This window comes from Lissotriton vulgaris, chromosome 4_1 (assembly GCF_964263255.1).
Source record: "Lissotriton vulgaris chromosome 4_1, aLisVul1.2, whole genome shotgun sequence".
Classification (NCBI taxonomy): Eukaryota; Metazoa; Chordata; class Amphibia; order Caudata; family Salamandridae; genus Lissotriton; species Lissotriton vulgaris.
In genome coordinates this window covers 2,073,907,109-2,073,926,844 of record NC_141691.1, presented here as the reverse complement: position 1 = coordinate 2,073,926,844, position 19,736 = coordinate 2,073,907,109, and the positions used below count along the sequence as shown (strand labels likewise).

Here is a 19,736-nt window from a genome sequence, read left to right as displayed (position 1 = left end):
ATGCGTCACGCAAAACTAACCGTGCGCCACCATGGATGCGCCGCATTTACAATGCGTCGTGCCGTGGCGCACGGAAAGGTAGATGTGTGACCTATCTGCCAGCGTAAGGTTGGCACAGTGCGAGAGGCATGTCGCGGGCGCGACGCAACTCTAGCACTCTTCCAACCCAGCCGATCTGCAACATGTTGTGTCACGCCTTACGCCTGCTTCAAGTATGCACACGGTTTTGACGCAGCGGCGTCCGAAAAGTGACTGAGTGAAATCTTGTAGATTTCACGGCGTGACTTTTCCGAGGCTTTCCTCCGACGGAACGCCCACACTGGGACGGAATGCCCACATGAAACCTGACACAGGTTTCATGTGGTGCAGTGCTTTAAAACGTGACGCAACGGCATCGTAAAAGTGACGTAAGGGGCTTATAAATCTGCCCCAGGGCTTTTGCAGCAGCTTGATAGTTCTTTGGGAGCTTATTATTAGTTAAAAGGGTGTCATTTCTGATATTTATTGCTTTCCATAGTCTTAAGTGCTTGGTTTTATTCGGGGGAAATTGAATTCCTAAGTGTCACATATTTGCAGTTGAATGTCACTCATAAGTACACTGACACTCCAGAAATGTCACACATATACAATCTGAGAATTCGACAGGTATGTAATTGGAGCCTCTGGTCCTGACATAGAATTCGGAGAGAGTGTTGCCCTGAAGGCACAGCTCAGGGCAATAAAAACTAGGAATACACCGAGTCACGATAGTTACAATAGTCCGTCCTTTGTGTTTAAAGCCGGTCTAGTCCCTTCTTTGTGTCAATGTAATGGGTTGACATCGAGCTAAAGTACTCTACAACTAGCTGCTTGAGCGCACGTCTCTCTTTTATGTCTATGGTCGATCTGCAATAGTCCCTCTTTTGTGTCTCCTAAAGGCGCTTGTCAGTGTGGTGCACGCCCCCCACTCTCCGGTTCCACTGCGTTCTGTCGCCCAGGTGACGGCGCGCGGGAGGCCGGTGTGTGTAAACACAAGGCCGCAGCCAGGGACTCGCGCCGGAGCCATAGCAACTGGGGGGCGGCGCGAGGCGCGGAGCGAGCGCAGTCGGAGTCAGAGCGCGAGGGGCAGGCCAGCGAGAGGCAGCACGCGCCGCGGCAGGCACATCCGGGGAGCAGGAGAGCCCAGCGCGAGCCAGCCGCAGACACCCCCCGCCCCGCAGCCGCCGCCATGTTCAAGAACACCTTCCAGAGCGGCTTCCTCTCCATCCTCTACAGCATCGGCAGCAAGCCGCTGCAGATCTGGGACAAGAAGGTGGGCCCCGGGGGCAGGGAGAGCTGTGGGGGCGAGGGAGGGGGTCCCGCTGGGCAGTACTGTGGTGGTTCTAGGGGGTGGGTGTGTCGTATGGCATGGGCCGGGTATACAGTCCAGCGGGTGGGGCTGTACTGTTATGTGGGGGGTGGATATGGTAGAGTTGATGGGGGCGGGGGTGAATGTGTATTCGTGGGACAGGAGGGGGCAGTAGAAGGTGGATCTGTGGGAGAGAAGGGGCATCACCATGGCACCCGAGGGGAAGGCGAATCTTGGGAGTGGAGGGACATTGCTGTGAGTGTGACCCCTGGTGTGCAGATACAAGATGCATCTCTGGGAGGGGGCATATATAAGGCGCACCTCTGGGAGACAAGGGGCATTACAGTGACACCCTGGGGCGCATCCTTGGTAGGGGGCAGTGCCATGATACATTTGGGACAGATTGTAAAATGAAAGAGAGACATGGGGCATTACTGTGATACCAGTGGGTGCATACCTGGGAGGGGGGAGTACCGTGACACCTGGGGGCAGGACATAAGTGCAACTAGTGAGACCAGAGGGCAGGTTAGAACGTGCACCCCTGGGAGAGAGAAGGGGCATTAACTGTGACACCTAGGGTCAGATAGAAGGTGCATCCCTGGGAGAGAGCAGGGGCATTAACTGTGACACCTAGGGGCAGATAGAAGGTGCACCCTTGGGCGAGAGAAGGGGCATTAACTGTGACACCTAGGGGCAGATATAAGGTGCATCCCTGGGAGAGAGCAGGGACATTAACTGTGACACCTGGGGGTGCTTATATAAGGTGCACCCCTGGGCGAGGATAGACATTACTGTGACACCTGGGGTGCATATATAAGGTTCACCCCAGGCAGAGGAGGGGCATTACTGTGACACCTGGGGGTGCATTTATAAGGTGCATACGTGGGAGAGGAATGGCGTCACAGTCACACTAGGGTGGCAGAGATAAGGTGCCTTCCTGGGGGTGGGAGGTCACTACTGTGACACCTAAGGGCAGACATAGGATTCATGTCTGGCAGAGGGGGAGTCATTATTGTGACACATGGGGGGGGGGGGCATATAAGGTGCATCCCTGGGAGAGACTTTGGAACCAGCGACACAGGGTTTATACAGACTGGGGAGGCGGAAAGGTTGTACTCTGACCTCGTGATAACAGAAGTTTTGGTACCACCTTTCAGGCATCTCCAATCGAGTCTGTCCCCAGCACTGAAATATTTGTACAAGACATCGCCCGGGTTAAACAGATCCCGGCACACCCATTCTTGCATGCCCGTTCCTTTTCGTCTTCATCTACCAATGTGCAGAGAACTCCGAACTCTATAAGCAAATGCCCTTCTCTGCTAGTACGACTGCCTTCATGATAGCCTGTCTGGCATTCACTGACACTCATCTGTTCAGCATCATTTATTTCAATTATCCTTTTATTTTAACAAACTTACATTTATATTCTTCTCCCCATGAAGAAAATGAAGCATGCTTTCCGTTCAAATCCCAGAGCATCGGAGTGCAGAGGTTTAAATGTAGACATTTTATACACAAATAAGATCCACTAATATTTTGAGCAGTGTAAACAAGTGTTCTTAGTTGAGGAATTGGAAATGTTTTTAAAATATATAATGTTTTAGTTATAAGCCTTAATAGAATGTGTTGGCTCAGCTACTTTAAAGTCACTGGTTAGAAGTGAGGCACGACCCTTCTTAACTCGTTCATATTTTGGCTACGTGCTCTTATTGAACGTAACCACGCAGTGAGAGATAGGAGTAAGTGAGGGAGGCACAGAGAGATCCCAATTACATTTGCGGCAGATCTCAAAGCCAAGGTCAATAAAATGTAGAATAATAAAAAATCTGTTTGTTGTATTTCCTCTCTGGTACCCACCCATAATATGTTCAGTAAAGAATTGTAGGAGAATACGTATTTACAGTTGTTTTCCACTGACTGGACTGGTGCCCAGGCACATCTTGCACGAGAGAAGTTCAGGCTGACTATAATATCACTTGGAACTGCAAGGTGGACATGTCTCTGTCTTCATACCTCCCCTTCTGCAGTTTGTGTTGTGGAAACTCCTACTCTACCTGCGTAGCTCCTATGCTTCTCCTGTGCAGCAGCTATTGGGGACAGAGGGGGGTAAATGAGTCATGGAGCCATACAGAAGAGGCCTCTCCCCAAAAATGGGTGGCTACCGACTACCCTTTAGCACTGATCCATCTCCGTAACCCCCTAAACACCAGTCACACAAAAAGGGCGGTCCGATTACCAGAGCCTCTGTGTGCCATAATAATGACTGAAAGCACTTCAGAAATCCTAATAAGAAGGCATGATATCTAGTTACAACTCCAGTTAGGACAAACTGTCTTGATCTTAATCTGAAAAGCATGTAATGCTTTTCAAATTTAGAGCTATAGAATGTTATTTGGGTGACTCCAGATTCTACTACTTGAGGTCGGCTGCTAACGGCTATGACAAAGACCTGTGGAGTCTGGGGACTTGTGGTCTGCTTTACAAGTTTGGTGACCCAAAGTATAAAAAAAAGTCAGGCTAAAGGGAGTAAATGCAGCCATCAGGCTTTGGTATACAATCTGGAAGGCCCTGGGTATAAAATACTACTCGGATTTCTCCCTTATCTAGGACTACCCTTGCACGCCTGAATGTCTGCAAGAGCTTGAGTCTTCCTTTGCGGGACACCGGAATAGTGCTGTGGGGGGATCTTTTCACTGTGCAGGTCCTGGTGCCTTGGGAGGTGGTGTTTAGCAAGACCTTGGGCCGGCTTTCAAGGTTCAAATATGCGCAGCTACTCTCTTGGTATATGGGCGAGAAGCAAGAAATTGGAGGCCTCCGGGAGGTTGAAAGTAGGCTACAGGACACACATTCTAAAAAGGAGATCTCCATGTTCTATTGGATGTTGTAGGATGCCAAGGATAGTGTCTGGCGAGGGGTAGGTAGGATGCCAGGGATGGACTTACAACATTTGTGGCAATCATCTCTCAGGCTCCTATGTCAAGTTGTTAGAGCAGCAAATTTAAAAAGGAACCACTATATTTTTTTTACTTAATAGGATTTTCTGGTCTCAAGATGGTGAGATTCACAAAAAAAACAAGTTTCGGGGTGTCGAAGATGTGGTTACCTCGAGGAAAACGATGAACATATGTTCTTTTTCTATCCTTCGCTTATGAAGTTCTGGGAAGATGTGAGCAAGGTCCTTGCCGGGATTTTCGGAGCTGCTATTGAGATCAATTCCATACTGGTCTTATTTGGGAGAGACATTGCAAATCTGCTATGAGTTACACGTAGCACAGTGGTCCCTCCTGTTTTATCTGTTGCTTCTTGCTAGAAGGAACATTTGCACAAGTTGGCTCAGTCCCATAGCCCCCTCTACGAAAATGTGGGTAAGAGCTGTTCGCTGGACTTGTAAATGAGATACTCTCGGTGTTGAGAGAGGAAATGCCACTTTTTGGAATTGTTTTTTGAGATGGGCAGGAAAGATCGACATATAAGTTGACCTATGATTGTAAGTGGGTGTCAGTATGTTACGGGCGTTTAGGGCTTGTCTATGTGGCTGTGGCTATCACTCACACTTGGATGGTGGTCGGTTTAGAATGGATCAGTGCTTGAAGCAATGGCTTGTTCGGTGATATAAAACTGTCTTTATCCTGTTTTAACAGATCTGCATGGAGTCGTGCCTAGGAGTTAGGGTGTTAGGGTCCTCTATTCACTATATTCTATGATAACATGCCCTTGAGTGACTGACAGTAAGACCAGAACTTACTGTAACTGTATTGACGACATTCCACCTGTTGGGTGAGCCCAACCATACACTTAGTACACATAGCATAACAAAGGCACCATCACCCAGCCCAGATGTGCCTTACAGGGCTGGAATGGGATTCCAACAGCACACCGCACTTACACAGCCTCCCACGTAACACAGTAAAGTCCCCTCCAGGCATGTTCATGTGCATAACACGTCTCCTCTGTCGGGGTGGCTAAGCTTTTGCCACCTCAGTGGTACACCCGTTCACCTACATCCACACCGTGGTTGGTAGACTGGCAATGGGGTCTCCTAATTAGGACAGGTACCATCAAACATGCCAAGCGCTTGAAGCTGAACACTGAAGAATTAGACAGCAGAACCGAACACACAGCAGTGTCCTCATGCACAGACCCATACCCCCTAGCCAATCGATGCTCATTAATCGACTTCTGACTTGCCGGCCAGTAGAACCCACTATAAACTGTACAAATCACATCCCAATCCAGTTGCCATTTTACTCTGGTCGGTGAGGAGCCCTGGTCTGCCATGTCCTGAACATTCATAGCCCTGCTGTGTCCTGAATGTACACGGCCTGCTACGCAAGCGGTCTGCACAGCTCCACTGCGACAGTGGTCTGGCGCGTCCTAGACGTACACTGCCCCAGTGGTCTGCCGGATCCTCGGCACACACTGCCCGCTGCGCCAGTGGTCGGCCACGTCCTGACGCACACAACCCGCTGCGTCAGCGGTCCGCTGTGCCCTGGATGTACACAGCCCAGTTGAGCCAGTGGTCTGCCTGGTGCTGGACGTACACAGTCCAGCTGTGCCAGTGGTCTGCAGTGTCCTGGACGTACACAGTCCAGCTGCACTAGTGGTCTGCAGTGTCCTGGACGTACACAGCCCGCTGCGCCAGCGGTCTGCAGTGTCCTAGACGTACACAGCCAAGCTGTGCCAGCGGTCTGCTGTGTCCTGGCCGTAGACAACCCTGCTGCGCCACTGGTCTGCCGTGTCCTGAACATACAGAGTCCTTTAGCTTCATTGGTCTGCTGTTTCCTGGACGTACACGACCCGCTGCGCCAGTGGTCTGCACAGCCCTTTTGGGCGAGTAGCATGGTACTCCGGAACCCAAAAAGGATTAGTGGTGAATTAGTATAGGGAGATATGAAATTAATTTGAGCGGTGCCACATGTGAGTTTATTTGGATTGAAAAAGGATAGTGGAGGGATAGAAGAGGGAAGGGTCTGCATTTATATAGTGCTTGCTACCCCTTATGAGGTGTTGAAGCACTTTTTGGGGGGTAGCACGCTACTCCTTAACCCAAACAGGATTAGTGGTGAATTAGTATAGGGAAATATGACATTAATTTGAGTGGTGGCCATGTTGGTCTGTGAGTTGGATTTTGTTTTGGAGATCATAGCAGTAGGAGGAGGGTGGGGATGAGTAGAGAGGAGGGAGTGGGAAACAGTCAGGGTAGAGTTTGAAAAAGCTTGTTTGGGAGATCTGAATAGTAAAAGAGGTATGAGATGATGCGTGAAGGGATAGCGGAGGGAAGAGTCTAGAAAGGGTCATTTTGGGGATCATATTAGTAGAATGGAGTTTGGGATGAGTCCAAGAGTGCAGGTAGAGGATATATTGATATAGATATAGGGCAGTGCATTGGAGATGCTGAATTAGAAGTAAAGTAACAAATATAAAGATACGCAAGTACATAAAAGGTATATATTTATTTATGAGGCTATCGGGGCGCTTTACAGGTGAGAGAAGACGCGACCTAACAATCAAACAACAGGGTGGTCAGGTGTGCGAGGGCAGGGAAACTCTGTCAGCAAGGCATACATAAACAGACCAAGGCATGGAGAATAAATGTACAAGACTAAACAAAGCATGTTACAAGGTCCTAAAGGAGTGGCTGGGGGACAACTGAGCATAACATTAATACAAAAGTGCATCCAAACAATACAGTATAAGTTAAGACTTGTAAAACCGGAGGAGACAAAGTCTTAAAGTGCGTATAAGGCACGGGGATTCAGGGCAAAAATTTGTTCATCAGAAGCACCTTAACTTCCTTTTTGAAGTTAATAGTAGAAGCGATCATCTTGATTTCTATAGGCAGGGAGTTCCAAATTCTCGGGGTGATACCCGAGAAAGCTCCATCATAAGTTTTTGATTTACGGAATTTCTGCGGCTTCAGCAGAAGGATACTTCTGGAGGACCTAGAGCCACCCGATAGTACAAGTTTTTGTATGAAGTATAGTGGGGTGTTGTAGTGTAAGGCTTTGAGTCATGTAAGCAATTTTTAGTTGTATCCTTGCTTCATAAAGGAGCCAATTTAGGGTTTTAATCTCCGGTGTAATATGCTGGTATCTTTATGAGCCGCTGATGAGTCTAGCAGCAGAGTCACGAGAGGCCCTGATTGGCGCCATCTTCGATCTCGGGAGTTCACAGAGGGTTGCACTACCGTAGTCCAACTTGGAGATCACCAGACATTGCACCGTTGATTTGAAGTCATTGGGGGGAGAAAAGGTTTAATTTTCCTTAGGATGCTCATTTGAAAGTTGGCTCCCGTGGTGAGGGCCGCAATATGCTTCTGAATGTTCAGGCTCTTGTCGAGTATTATACCCAAGGAACTCGTGGAGTCAATGATACGTGGAATGCAGTTAAGAGCTGTTAGCGGATTCATCCATTCAAAGATAACAGGAGAATGGGTGGATGGGGCTTAAAAGAAATTCAGTTTTCAGAACATTAAGTTTGAGATGATTTAGAGTTAACCAGTTTTGGACTCTCAGTAGAGTAGTGTTGAGGGTGCTGATATCATATGGGGAGGAGACTTTCAGGTACAGTTGGGTATCGTCCGCGTACCTATGATAGTGGATATTGGATAGTTTTAAGATTTCAGTTAGAGGCTCCATGAGCAGGTTGATGAGAGTTGGAAAAAGTGTTGACCCTTGCGGAAAGGGTTAGAAAGAGATTAGTTGACCGTGAATCTTTGAGTTCTATAGCGGAGAAAAGATGCAAAACAATTAAGGACGGGCCCTGAAAACCACATCCTATGTTCCAGTAGGTCGAGTAAGCAGTTATGTTTGATTGTGTCAACAGCTGACGATAGGTCGAGGAGGATTAGAAGACCAGAGTCGTTCTGATACAGCATTTTGAGTGCATCATCAACAATGTGGATGATGGCGGATTCTGTACTATGACCGTAACGGAAGCCAGATTGGAATTTGTCTAGTAGTTGGAAGAGTTCTATGTGATTGCAAAGCTCAAGGTGGACACATTTCTCAATGAGCTTGGCCAAGGTTGAAATGTTGGAGATTGGGCAGAAATTGTTAATGTCGTCTTGATCTGTCCATGGTTTTGTTCGTTAAGGGGGTAACCTGTCCAGCTTTAAGTGTGTGTGTGTGTGTATGTGTATATATATATATATATATATATATATATATATATATGTATGTATGTATGTATATATATCCAACATGCAGGTTAGTCCCAAGAAAGAGTGAAGCCTCTCGGAAATTTGCATCGCACTTCATTTATTTATATCCTGCAAGCATGCAGCCTTTTGAGTACAAGCTTCCAATGTTAACATCAGCCAAACGCGTTTCAGGATTTCTAATCCCTTCTTCAGTGGCCAGGTCAAGAGTCACTGAGACAACCGATTTGTAGCACAATTTATTTCACAAATGTCAGCCTGGACACGCCCACTGAGGCTGACATTTGTGAAATAAATAGTGCTACAAATCGGTGGTCTCAGTAACTCTTGACCACGCCACTAAAGAAGGGATTAGAAATCCTGAAACGCGTTTGGCTGATGTTAACATTGGAAGCTTGTACTCGAAAGGCTGTCTGCTTGCAGGATGCAAATAAATGAAGTGCGATGCAAATTTCCGAGAGGCTTCACTCTTTCTTGGGACTAACCTGCATGTTGGATGTATATATATATATGTATATATTATATGTATGTGTGTAATTTATGTTGTATTCAATAAACTCAGACTTTCAAGTGTTGCTGTAATTTAATTCATTATTTTCGTAATTTAATAGTGAAGCAATTGTAGATAGTTCTGCAAAAAAAATTACTTATTTATGTAGTGACACACATGTTAAACATAGAATAATATAACCATAAGTAATAAGCAGAACTAACTAATATCTATTTCTAAACATAATTATTATACACATTTATACAAAGCAATTCCCATATGTGGATATACATCTATAGTCCAAATAAATGCTTATATACAGAGAGATATGCTGTATATTTATGTTTGAGTATGGTGGTTATGCGGGGATCAGCCAACTTCTGAGTAGTTTTCTGAAGATAATGTAGTTAGGTATCTGTGGATCTTAAGTTTGTTTGTGTGTTAGACAGTAGTGCTTTAGTGAGAATGAGGTAACTACAGCTAGGACAAGATGTGCCGTGTCCTGAACATACACAGCCCCGCTGTCGATGTGGGAAACGATGGGGCAACCAGGTAGACTCCTGGTGTTGGCTCAACATCTTGTGATCCTGGGCAAATTACTTAATCTCCCTGTGCCTATGTGACTCTGTTTTTGTGTTATGTAATTTAATGCTGTTGTAAAGTGCTCTAATGCCCTTGGGCACATTCCTGTGGTATAAAAAAAAAACCACAAAAAAATGTTGCGTTCGGGACATGAATTCGTTCATGGGTGTGGTAGTTTCAGCTTTCATGATGCTCCAGAAATTGATTGAAGTTGTGAAGGAGTAATTGAAGCTTGGTGATAAAGATGCGGGTGCGGTGGGGCAGAAGAAAGGTATAGCTGTCAGGGCGTGGATTGTGCATGAATGGGGGATGCGAGTCGTTAATGAGACACATGACAGTGGAGGGTAAACCTGTGGGAAGCAGGAGAATTATACAGACTAATGCAATCGTGAACCCCATGAAGGGTAAGGACAGAGTGGGCGAATCATGTGCCTGATGAGAATTCGATTATTCTCAGGACACAATCACTCGTCGGGTCAGCCCCCAGGTTAGTGTGTGCCCAGGAAGACACTCTTAAGGTCCTCTGACCCCGGTCACTCACTCTTTCTGAAAGCTTTCCCAGTCTGGTCATGTTTCTGTGCTGAGGGGGCCCGGGGTGGGGGGGAACAGGGCAGGCATCTCCCATATCCCATTCCAATTGAAAGTTGTGCTAGACTCCTCCTGTAGTGTCCCACCCATTCTCGGGATTACAGCAGGGCCCCCCCCCCGCCCCCGCCCCACGAGTCGATTCATCTACAGGTGTGTGCCCTCACCTGCCCTTATTTCACCCTGGCTTTCGGTCTCAACTGGATCGCGTTCAGTGTGTTCCCAGGTATGAAGGACCTCCCTCCATTGCTCCGCTATGGGTCACCGTCTTAGCCCCTGTGATTCCTCTCTAAATAGGCTCCATCCCTCTGCCCCAGCCCACTGTGTTACATCTCTCACCAATAGACAACCAGGCCATTGCTATCCTCCTTCTGGCCAGGACCAAGGCAAGGCCAATAAACCTATTCCAAATCTTCCGTTTGGGTGGTTGAGGAAAAAGTCCTAGCAGGCAAATCTCAACAGTGGAGTCAAGTGTATGTCCCAATGCGGCACCCCGCCACCAATACCGCGTCCCTGAGCTGGCGTAAAACGATACATGCCCAGGTCATGTGTACGAAATCTGCATCACTATAATCGCACCTCGGGCAACAGCATGGTTCGCCACCATAGGCAACCTGGATTGTGTGTGGGGTCATGTAGGTCGTATGTAAATAGCTGAACTGTGCGTACTTTAATTCTGTGTTTCTTGAGACTGTTTTGGGGCAAGCCAGAACTCTATTCCAGTCCGAGATTTCCCGATCCTAAACGACCTCCAGCTACCGTCGCAGTTGATCATCTCAGACAGCGAGCTATGAAACTGCTTCGCCGTGCGCAGGGAGAGCAAAAATAACACACCCACGACTTGAGGTCCACAAACCTCAGTTACTCTTTCAAATCCCACTCCTTCCAGTCTTTCAGACATCAGGACCGTGCATACCCAGACACCCAACTGGGGCCCACAGAGCCCTGCAGGTTGAGACCTTGTGTCAGTATGTGCCCAGGAACACACATACTTAAGGTTCTCAAACCCCAGCCACTCACTGTTACAGAACTCAGTCCCTCAGTCTTTCTGACATCAGGACTGTGCATGCCCAGTCACACACCTAGAGCCTTCAGAGCCCAGTTACGTGCTGGTTCTGCCCACAGGTCAGTGTGTGCCCAGGAAGACACACATTTAAGGTGCTCAGACCCCAGTCACTCACTCTTTCAAACATCAGCACCGTGTATGCCCAGACACACACCTAGGTCCCTCAGTCTTTCGGACCCCTGTCCCTCAGTCTTTCGGACCCCTGTCCCTCAGTCTTTCGGACCCCTGTCCCTCAGTCTTTCGGACCCCTGTCCCTCAGTCTTTCGGACCCCTGTCCCTCAGTCTTTCGGACCCCTGTCCCTCAGGCTTTCGGGCCCCTGTCCCTCAGGCTTTCGGGCCCCTGTCCCTCAGTCTTTCGGGCCCCTGTCCCTCAGTCTTTCGGGCCCCTGACCCTCAGTCTTTCGGACCCCTGACCCTCAGTCTTTCGGACCCCTGACCCTCAGTCTTTCGGACCCCTGACCCTCAGTCTTTCGAACCCCTGTCACTCAGTCTTTCGAACCCCTGTCCCTCAGTCTTTCGGACCCCTGTCCCTCAGTCTTTCGGACCCCTGTCCCTCAGTCTTTCGAACCCCTGACCCTCAGTCTTTCGAACCCCTGTCCCTCAGTCTTTCGAACCCCTGTCCCTCAGTCTTTCGAACCCCTGTCCCTCAGTCTTTCGAACCCCTGTCCCTCAGTCTTTCGAACCCCTGTCCCTCAGTCTTTCGGACCCCTGTCCCTCAGTCTTTCGGACCCCTGTCCCTCAGTCTTTCGGACCCCTGTCCCTCAGTCTTTCGGACCCCTGTCCCTCAGTCTTTCGGACCCCTGTCCCTCAGTCTTTCGGGCTCGGACCCCTGTCCCTCAGGCTTTCGGGCTCGGGCCCCTGTCCCTCAGGCTTTCGGGCTCGGGCCCCTGTCCCTCAGGCTTTCGGGCTCGGGCCCCTGTCCCTCTGGCTTTCGGACCCCTGTCCCTCTGGCTTTCGGACCCCTGTCCCTCAGGCTTTTGGACCCCTGTCCCTCAGGCTTTTGGACCCCTGTCCCTCAGGCTTTTGGACCCCTGTCCCTCAGGCTTTCGGACCCCTGTCCCTCAGGCTTTCGGACCCCTGTCCTTCAGGCTTTCGGACCCCTGTCCCTCAGGCTTTCGGACCCCAGTCATTCCCTCTTTCAAACCTCAGGACCGTGTGCGCCCAGACACACATCTAAGGACCTTGGATCCCACTGACTCACCGGTTCAGCCCTCAGGTCAGTGCTTGCCTGGTCACGCTCGCCCAGATTAGCAGCCTCCGCTGTGTCCAGGGCTCCAGTGTCCTGGGTACCATGGTGCTGACATAGTTACGGTGTGTGTTGCTGTTTGCATGGACTACTGTTTAGCTTTGTCTGGCTGAGCCGTGCTCCGTAATCTTCCCAGTAATGCTTGATGGTGGCACACAATTCTCACTTGAGCCTTTTCAGAAACCTTTCATTGATAAATTCATCCGTAAGGTTTGCGTAGTGCCACATGCCATCTAATGACCGCTTCAGGGCGCTTGTTCTGTTCCAAAAAAAGAGAAGTACAAAATGACTGGAGTCAGGATAACTGCAGAAGCGTTGTTTCTGAACAGTGTTGTATGTCCGCTCCTAAGGGAAGATGGTTCTGCACCAGGCGCTATTCGCAGAGTAAACTGTTCCAAGCCCACTGTGAACGTCACTGGTTTTATAGCCAGCTGATTGCTAGGTGTTGCTGCTCCATGGTGGCCAGCCTCTCAAGGAACCTGCCCTGTGCATGTTGGGTCATTGCCTGCTGTCACTGAGTGTTTGTGAGATAAGGCTAGCATCAATGACTTGTACCCATGTGTCCCTTTTCAAAAAACACAGCTGAATGAGGCATATGATGTCCTGCGGGTTTGATGTTGCTCCACACTTCAGGTTTAGTAAAACTGCATCTTTCTGATGTGTTGAGGCTGGAGTAAATGGGTGCCGTGCTTGTTTGTTCCCTGTTGTCCAGGACAGTCTTGTTGTTTCTAATTTATTGACGTAGCACATCTGAAATCCTGTTGTCTATAATGTTTGTCTTTATTTTTGGTAAAGCATAATTACTTATTGGAGTAGGTTCCGTCCTCTGTATTGCCACTTGGAAGCCCAGGCAGATGTATTGTGGGCTTGTGCTGTCTTCTCCTAGTGCTGACACTTGCTCTGCCTCTCATGGGTGTAAAGGTAGTTTGTGCTTCAACCTCCCCCCCCCCCACCACCCCCCACACACACAGACACTTTCCTCGTACACAAACGATGCCTTCGTGGCAACATCCCAAGGACAGGATCCTAGCAACAGCTTGTGTGGCAAGTCTACTTGACTGGGGAGCTGGTTCTCTAGTTGGTGCCCTCTGAAAAGCATGCCCAGTTGCTAAGAGTGACACAATAAGTACACAAAACAGTGTTGGATGCAATGCTTGATTTAATCTCAGCCACTGGTAATTACCTGGGCTGCATCTCAATCCATGGTTCTTTTGCACACCATGTCACCTCGGTTTGGACTCAGTCATATCCAAAATCGGTCTTGACCCAGCTCCACTCGGAACAGTCCAGCCCGAACTGCCAAGCAAGGTCCTGTCTGAACCGGAACACAAGCAACCCAGGACCGGTTTCACCCTAGGTATGGGCTCATCAGCAGGGTAGAGTTTGGTTCCAGTGACACAGTGTGCATGGGGTCCATGTCTGGCCGTACCCGTCCCACTTAAGGGGACACAGTAACTACACAAAACAGTGATGGATGCAGTGCTTGAATTAATCTCAGCCACTGATAATCCCACCAGAACCGCATCCCAATACATCGTCATTTTGCACACCATGCCACCACAGTTTGGACCCAGCCATATGCAAATCAGTCTTGACCCTTCTCCAATAGGAACAGTCCATCCCGAACTGTCAGGCCAGGTCCGAATTCCCAAGCCAGATCCTCTCTGAACTAGAGTACAAGCGAGCAAGGAACTGTTTCGCCCTAGTTATGGGATCAACAGCCGGGTACAGCTTTGTTTCAGTGACACAGTGTGCACGGGACCCACATCTGGGCATACCTGTCCCACTTAGGGAGACAAAGAGCAGCAGACCCTGATGCAGAGGTCTAGCCCGGGACTAGGGTTCAATTCCCCACCTCGGCGGGTCTTGGGCTCAAAATTCCACGGACCTGATAATTCTCGCCTCGGTGCCTTTTCCAATCATGGAGTCCCACTCTGCAACTCTGGGCAATAGCTTGCTTAATCTCCACAACGGCCCCCACAACACTAAGGATGCCTGGCCTCCACCTTGGGGGTGCCCAAGAGTGGACGCCTCACAGGGAAAGCCAGGATGGGTTCCTCAGCGGTATTCGTACAAGCGCCTTGAGACCCTTGCGGGTGAGTAGTGCGCTATAAAAGTATCAATTTACAATTTACAAACTAAAGTATACAAAAAACTGATGGATGGCATGCTTGGATTAATCTCAGCCACTGGTACTCACTCCGGACCGCACCCTAATCCATTGTTATTTTGTACACCATGTCACCTCAGTTTGGACCCAGCCATATGTAAATCGGTTTTGATCCTGCTCCAATAGGAACAGTCCATCCCGAAATGGCAAGCCAGGTCCTCTCTGAACTGGAATACAAGCAACCCAGGACCGTTTCCACCCTAGTTATGGGTTTATCGGCCACTGGGATGAAGCCATACCTGACTGAAGGCCCATAATAAAGGCAAAACTAGTCCTTGCTTGTGTTCCGATTCAGGGTGGGCTTGGCAGTTCAGGCTGGACTGTCCCCTTTGGACCAGGGTCAAGACTGATTTGCATATGGCTGGGTCCAAACTGAGGTGGAGTGTTGGGCGAAAAACAATCGATTGGGATGTGGCCCGAGCGATTGCCAGTGAGTGAGATCAGTTCAAGCATTCCATCCATCACCTTGTTGTTGTTGCAGTTGCTAGGAGTGACATGAAGAGCAGGCATTTCAACAACTTAGAAAATGCCCCCAGTGCTGCAGTGAGTAAACTATGTGTAACAGCTACGAGCACGTCAAGTTCCTTAAATGGGGACCAGTGACTTTGGGCTCAATCTTGCCCCAGTCATTGACCAAGAGTCCACTATTCTAGGCTCGAAGAGTGAGGGATGGACTGTTTTGCCTGAGATTTTACTTTGTTCGCTCTTGCCTCCTAATGGCTGTGCTCCACATGCAGAGTATGAGCGAGGGATCTCCTGTTCCTGTGTCTGTGACTTTACTTTGCTTGTGCCTCCTAGTGGCCGTGCTACACATGCAGAGTACACGTGAGGGATCTGTTTCTTTGCCTGTGTCTGTGACTTTACTTTGCTTGTGCCTCCTAGTGGCTGTGCTACACATGCAGAGTACAAGTGAGGATCTGTTTCTTTGCCTGTGTCTGTGACTATACTTTGTTTGCTCTTGCCTCCTAGTGGCTGTCCTCCACATGCAGAATACAAGTGAGGATCTTTTTCTTTGCCTGTGTCTGTGACTTTACTTTGTTTGCTCTTGCCTCCTAGTGGCTGTCCTCCACATGCAGAATACAAGTGAGGATCTTTTTCTTTGCCTGTGTCTGTGACTTTACTTTGTTTGCTCTTGCCTCCTAGTGGCTGTCCTCCACATGCAGAATACAAGTGAGGATCTTTTTCTTTGCCTGTGTCTGTGACTTTACTTTGTTTGCTCTTGCCTCCTAGTGGCTGTCCTCCACATGCAGAATACAAGTGAGGATCTTTTTCTTTGCCTGTGTCTGTGACTTTACTTTGTTTGCTCTTGCCTCCTAGTGGCTGTCCTCCACATGCAGAATACAAGTGAGGATCTTTTTCTTTGCCTGTGTCTGTGACTTTACTTTGTTTGCTCTTGCCTCCTAGTGGCTGTCCTCCACATGCAGAATACAAGTGAGGATCTTTTTCTTTGCCTGTGTCTGTGACTTTACTTTGTTTGCCTTTGCCTCCTAGTGGCCGTGCTACACATGCAGAGTATGAGCGAGGGATCTCCTGTTCCTGTGTCTGTGACTTTACTTTGCTTGTGCCTCCTAGTGGCTGTGCTACACATGCAGAGTACAAGTGAGGATCTGTTTCTTTGCCTCTGTCTGTGACTTTGCTTTGTTTGCCTTTGCCTCCTAGTGGCTGTCCTCCACATGCAGAGTATGAGCGAAGGATCTCCTTCTGTTTCTGTGTCTGTCACTTTACTTTGTTCGCTCTTGCCACCTAGTGGCCGTGCTACACATGCAGAGTAAGAGTATGGGATCCGCTTATTTGCCTGTGTCGGTCGCTTTACTTTGTTCTCTTATGACTTCCAGTGGCTGTGCTACCCTTGTAGGGTGCTTCTCCGCTCTCTAGACCTTGGATCTAAGCGTCTATCGAAGTATCAGTCGTGGGGCTCTCTGCTTGCCATACATTACGGGCACCCAGCACCTCCCTTGGATCCTTGTTGGCTTATTGTACATACAACCCACCTTCTGTGAGACGTAGCAGTTTACTGGGAGCCACTGGTATCTTCCTTTGCCAGGCGATGGTAGCGTCTCCTCGTCCTCTGCCATGGTCTGTTAATATCACAAAAGGCATTCCCGTTTCTCTGACATGTATTGTAACCTCCTCTATTCAGAGGTCGTTCATTCATCATTGCCTGCCCAGGGTACCACCAGCAGGTTCAGAGGGAGAGCGATTTAAAAAAAACAATTTGATTGATTTTGAATTCTAACTCGGCCCCATTCTAGCAATAGGATACACAACAATTCTAGGAACCAGATCACGTGTTCCACGCCCTCCCAATCCATTCTCATCCCATAAACATCCGAATTTAATCATTCAACATTTGTTGCATAGAACATACAGTTTCTAACTCAATGCCCCTGTAATCCGCCCACACCTGCCATATCTTGCCATGTTTCTGTGGACAGCCTCGAGCCTTGCACATCGCCACCCCCAAGCCCATACAGTGGTTCATCCCTTTTTATCCCACACTGCCATGGACAGGGCGGCGGGGTCTTCCACTCTCTCCCTATATCTCATTTTGCTAGAATCTGACCCAGATAAGATAGTGATAGTTTGTATCTGTTACAGCTCCATGTGTCAGAGAGTGATATGGAGGAGAGTAAGTTTTGGGTCCATTGGAACTGACTAGGTGAAGACCCTGCCCAGGCAAGATGTCATCCTGTGTCTGACCCGGTCGAATGCAGTGCAACCCGATACCTTGTGTAAGAATGTTCCTCATATATGGCAGAAAATGCATTAAAAATATGTATTTTAAAATTTTAAAAAAAGAATGTTCCATCCTCCGCGGTACATAGAGGACATGCCAGAGAAGCAATCATTCCCCCCCCCCCCCCCCCCCAAATATCCCATCCGCCGTAGTCGGTGGCATGTGAAATTGCCCCTGTGGAGGTATTTAAACTGGATCAGCCCAAGTCTGGCCACAATGGCCACCGACCTAGGTGCCACCCCGGCCTCAATCTAATCCTCATCCTCTAGATCCCCCACGTCTCTCACTGCTTGTATTCTTGAAATCCATCCTTTATCTACCGCTCCAGACCTGGAGCACTAGGGGGACTCTGATGGTACCCCAGTCCAGATAACCTACATAACCACTTCAGTATGTGCTCTAATTCCAGATGTTTGCGGAAGATCTCAGCGATGTTCTCATTCACCCTTCAGTAAGTTATGTGATACAGTATATGTAGAGCGCACGGTTATTTGGCGCTGAGGGGCAGTAGAGATCATGCGGCCAACAACAGCTACTTAGGTTTACTGTTGGGCTTAAGAGGTAGGCTTGGCCAACATACTACTCCCAGACATGGAGCTGTAGGTGGACTCTGATGGTACCCTAATCCTCCCACCTGGACAGCAGCTTCAGTGTGTGCTTGATTCCAGATATTTCTGGAAGTACTCAACGAGGTTCTAATTTGGTCTTTAGTAAGTTAGGTTTTGCTCCTATAATTCTTCAAGGCCTGGAGCTCTAGCTTGGACTCTGATGCTCCCCCACCCCGGTCTAGATTACAGCCTCCATGTGTTCCTTCAATGAAGGAGTGCTTGTTAACAACAGATGAGGTGTCCCTAATTTAATTTGTTTTTCACATACTGTGTGATGTTTAAGGTCATCCTTTAGTAAGTGGGAGCTTTGTGTGAGGTGTACCTCAGACAGGAGTTTCCTGGTACCTCAGCCCCCTGTCTAGCTACAGCTTCAATGTGTGCCTTTATTCTAGATATTGATGTGAATACAGCGTGACATCCTCAGTCAGCCCTGAGTAAGTGGAGGCTCTATTTAGACTCTGAAAGAGCAAGGTTGTCAAATCAGGCAAAGTGTATCTTACACAGGCACCTTGATACAGGTCAGACATGTCTTACACGTGAGCCTTGGTACAGTTTTCCCACATATTACACATGCAGATTGGCACCAGGGTCCTCCTACTTTGCACATGCTTAGGTTATGCAAGAAACATGGTTTTTCTTATTCAGATTCAGAAAACTTTGCAAATTGCCACCAAAGTGCATAAAACATCACCATACAGTTGTAAAAACTAAGATATAAATGACAATAAATATGCATGAAAATTCTAAACCAAATAAATGCTGTTGCTATGATCTGGGGTTTGTTCTAGACTTCAACATATAAAAGATTAAAAAGATTAAAAATAAGCTGAGATTGTGTACTGTACTTAAGAATCCTTACTGCACACATTAGGACATATTTTTCCTCCTATTCCTCCACATGGCCAGCAAAAATTGAGAATACTATACACCGATGTGAATCAGCCTATGAAATTAGCAAAGCCTCTCTATAGTCCCTGACCCCTGTGTTCCAACAGTGTGGTAGAATCTCTCCGCTTCAAAACCAACTTTCATCATTAAAAAGTTAGACATCAAGGGCCCTAGGCTAGAGTGGGTATGCATTATGCTCTGCTTATGCTGCCTATATGCTCTCTTGAGGGGTCAGGCTGACCTCCTCTGGAATCTTCCAAATTCTCTCCAGCCCAATCCTAGTGACAGCTGTTTTTATGTACCTGCTTCTGGCATACGTAGAAACTTTGGTAAGCCCCACTGGTATACATGAAGCTAAGGGTAGTCCAGAGCCTTCTCCAGTACAAGATTTATCTCAAACTAGTCCTGTCAATGCTTCTTAGCCCTAGGTCCTACCTCGGGGGCAGTAGTGGGGTACTAATGGGAAGACCAGTCAATTGATGTATGAAGCGTTGTTCGACTGCAACCATAGAGGACACCTCCCTATGCCCCCGTAGCTCTACGCCATACAGGGCAGTTCCCAGGACTTGACTATTATAAATTGAGTGCCAGGAGTTTGGGAAAGAATTGTGAGCCTTTATGCGTTTTCACTGTTCCCCCAGATGTTTGCTCTAGTTTGAGTTTGCCAGTCAAAATACTCTGATAGGGTACCGTCCAAGTAATCAAAGGTGTATACATGCTCCAAGGGAGCCCCTCTCAATGTGGGAATAGAGTGGGTAGAGTGACATGGGTTAAATATCATATATTTGGTTCTCTAAATATTAATGTCTAATCCCCTTAACTTGTAGAAGAGGTCGAAGCGGTCAAGGATTCTCTGTAACCCCATAGGTGATTTGGAA

At 48.2% G+C, this 19,736-nt stretch overlaps 1 protein-coding gene across 1 annotated transcript in view; it reads left to right on the top strand.

The window, feature by feature from the left end:
- Positions 1-908: 908 nt before the first annotated feature.
- Positions 909-19,736, top strand: part of LOC147725044 (cilia- and flagella-associated protein 20) — a 57,294-nt gene continuing 38,466 nt past the window's right edge. The window contains exon 1 of the mRNA XM_086966509.1: positions 909-1,291. Within this exon, the coding sequence (XP_086822635.1) occupies positions 1,208-1,291 (84 nt within the window). The 5' untranslated portion in view covers positions 909-1,207. The remainder of the gene's footprint in view (positions 1,292-19,736) is intronic.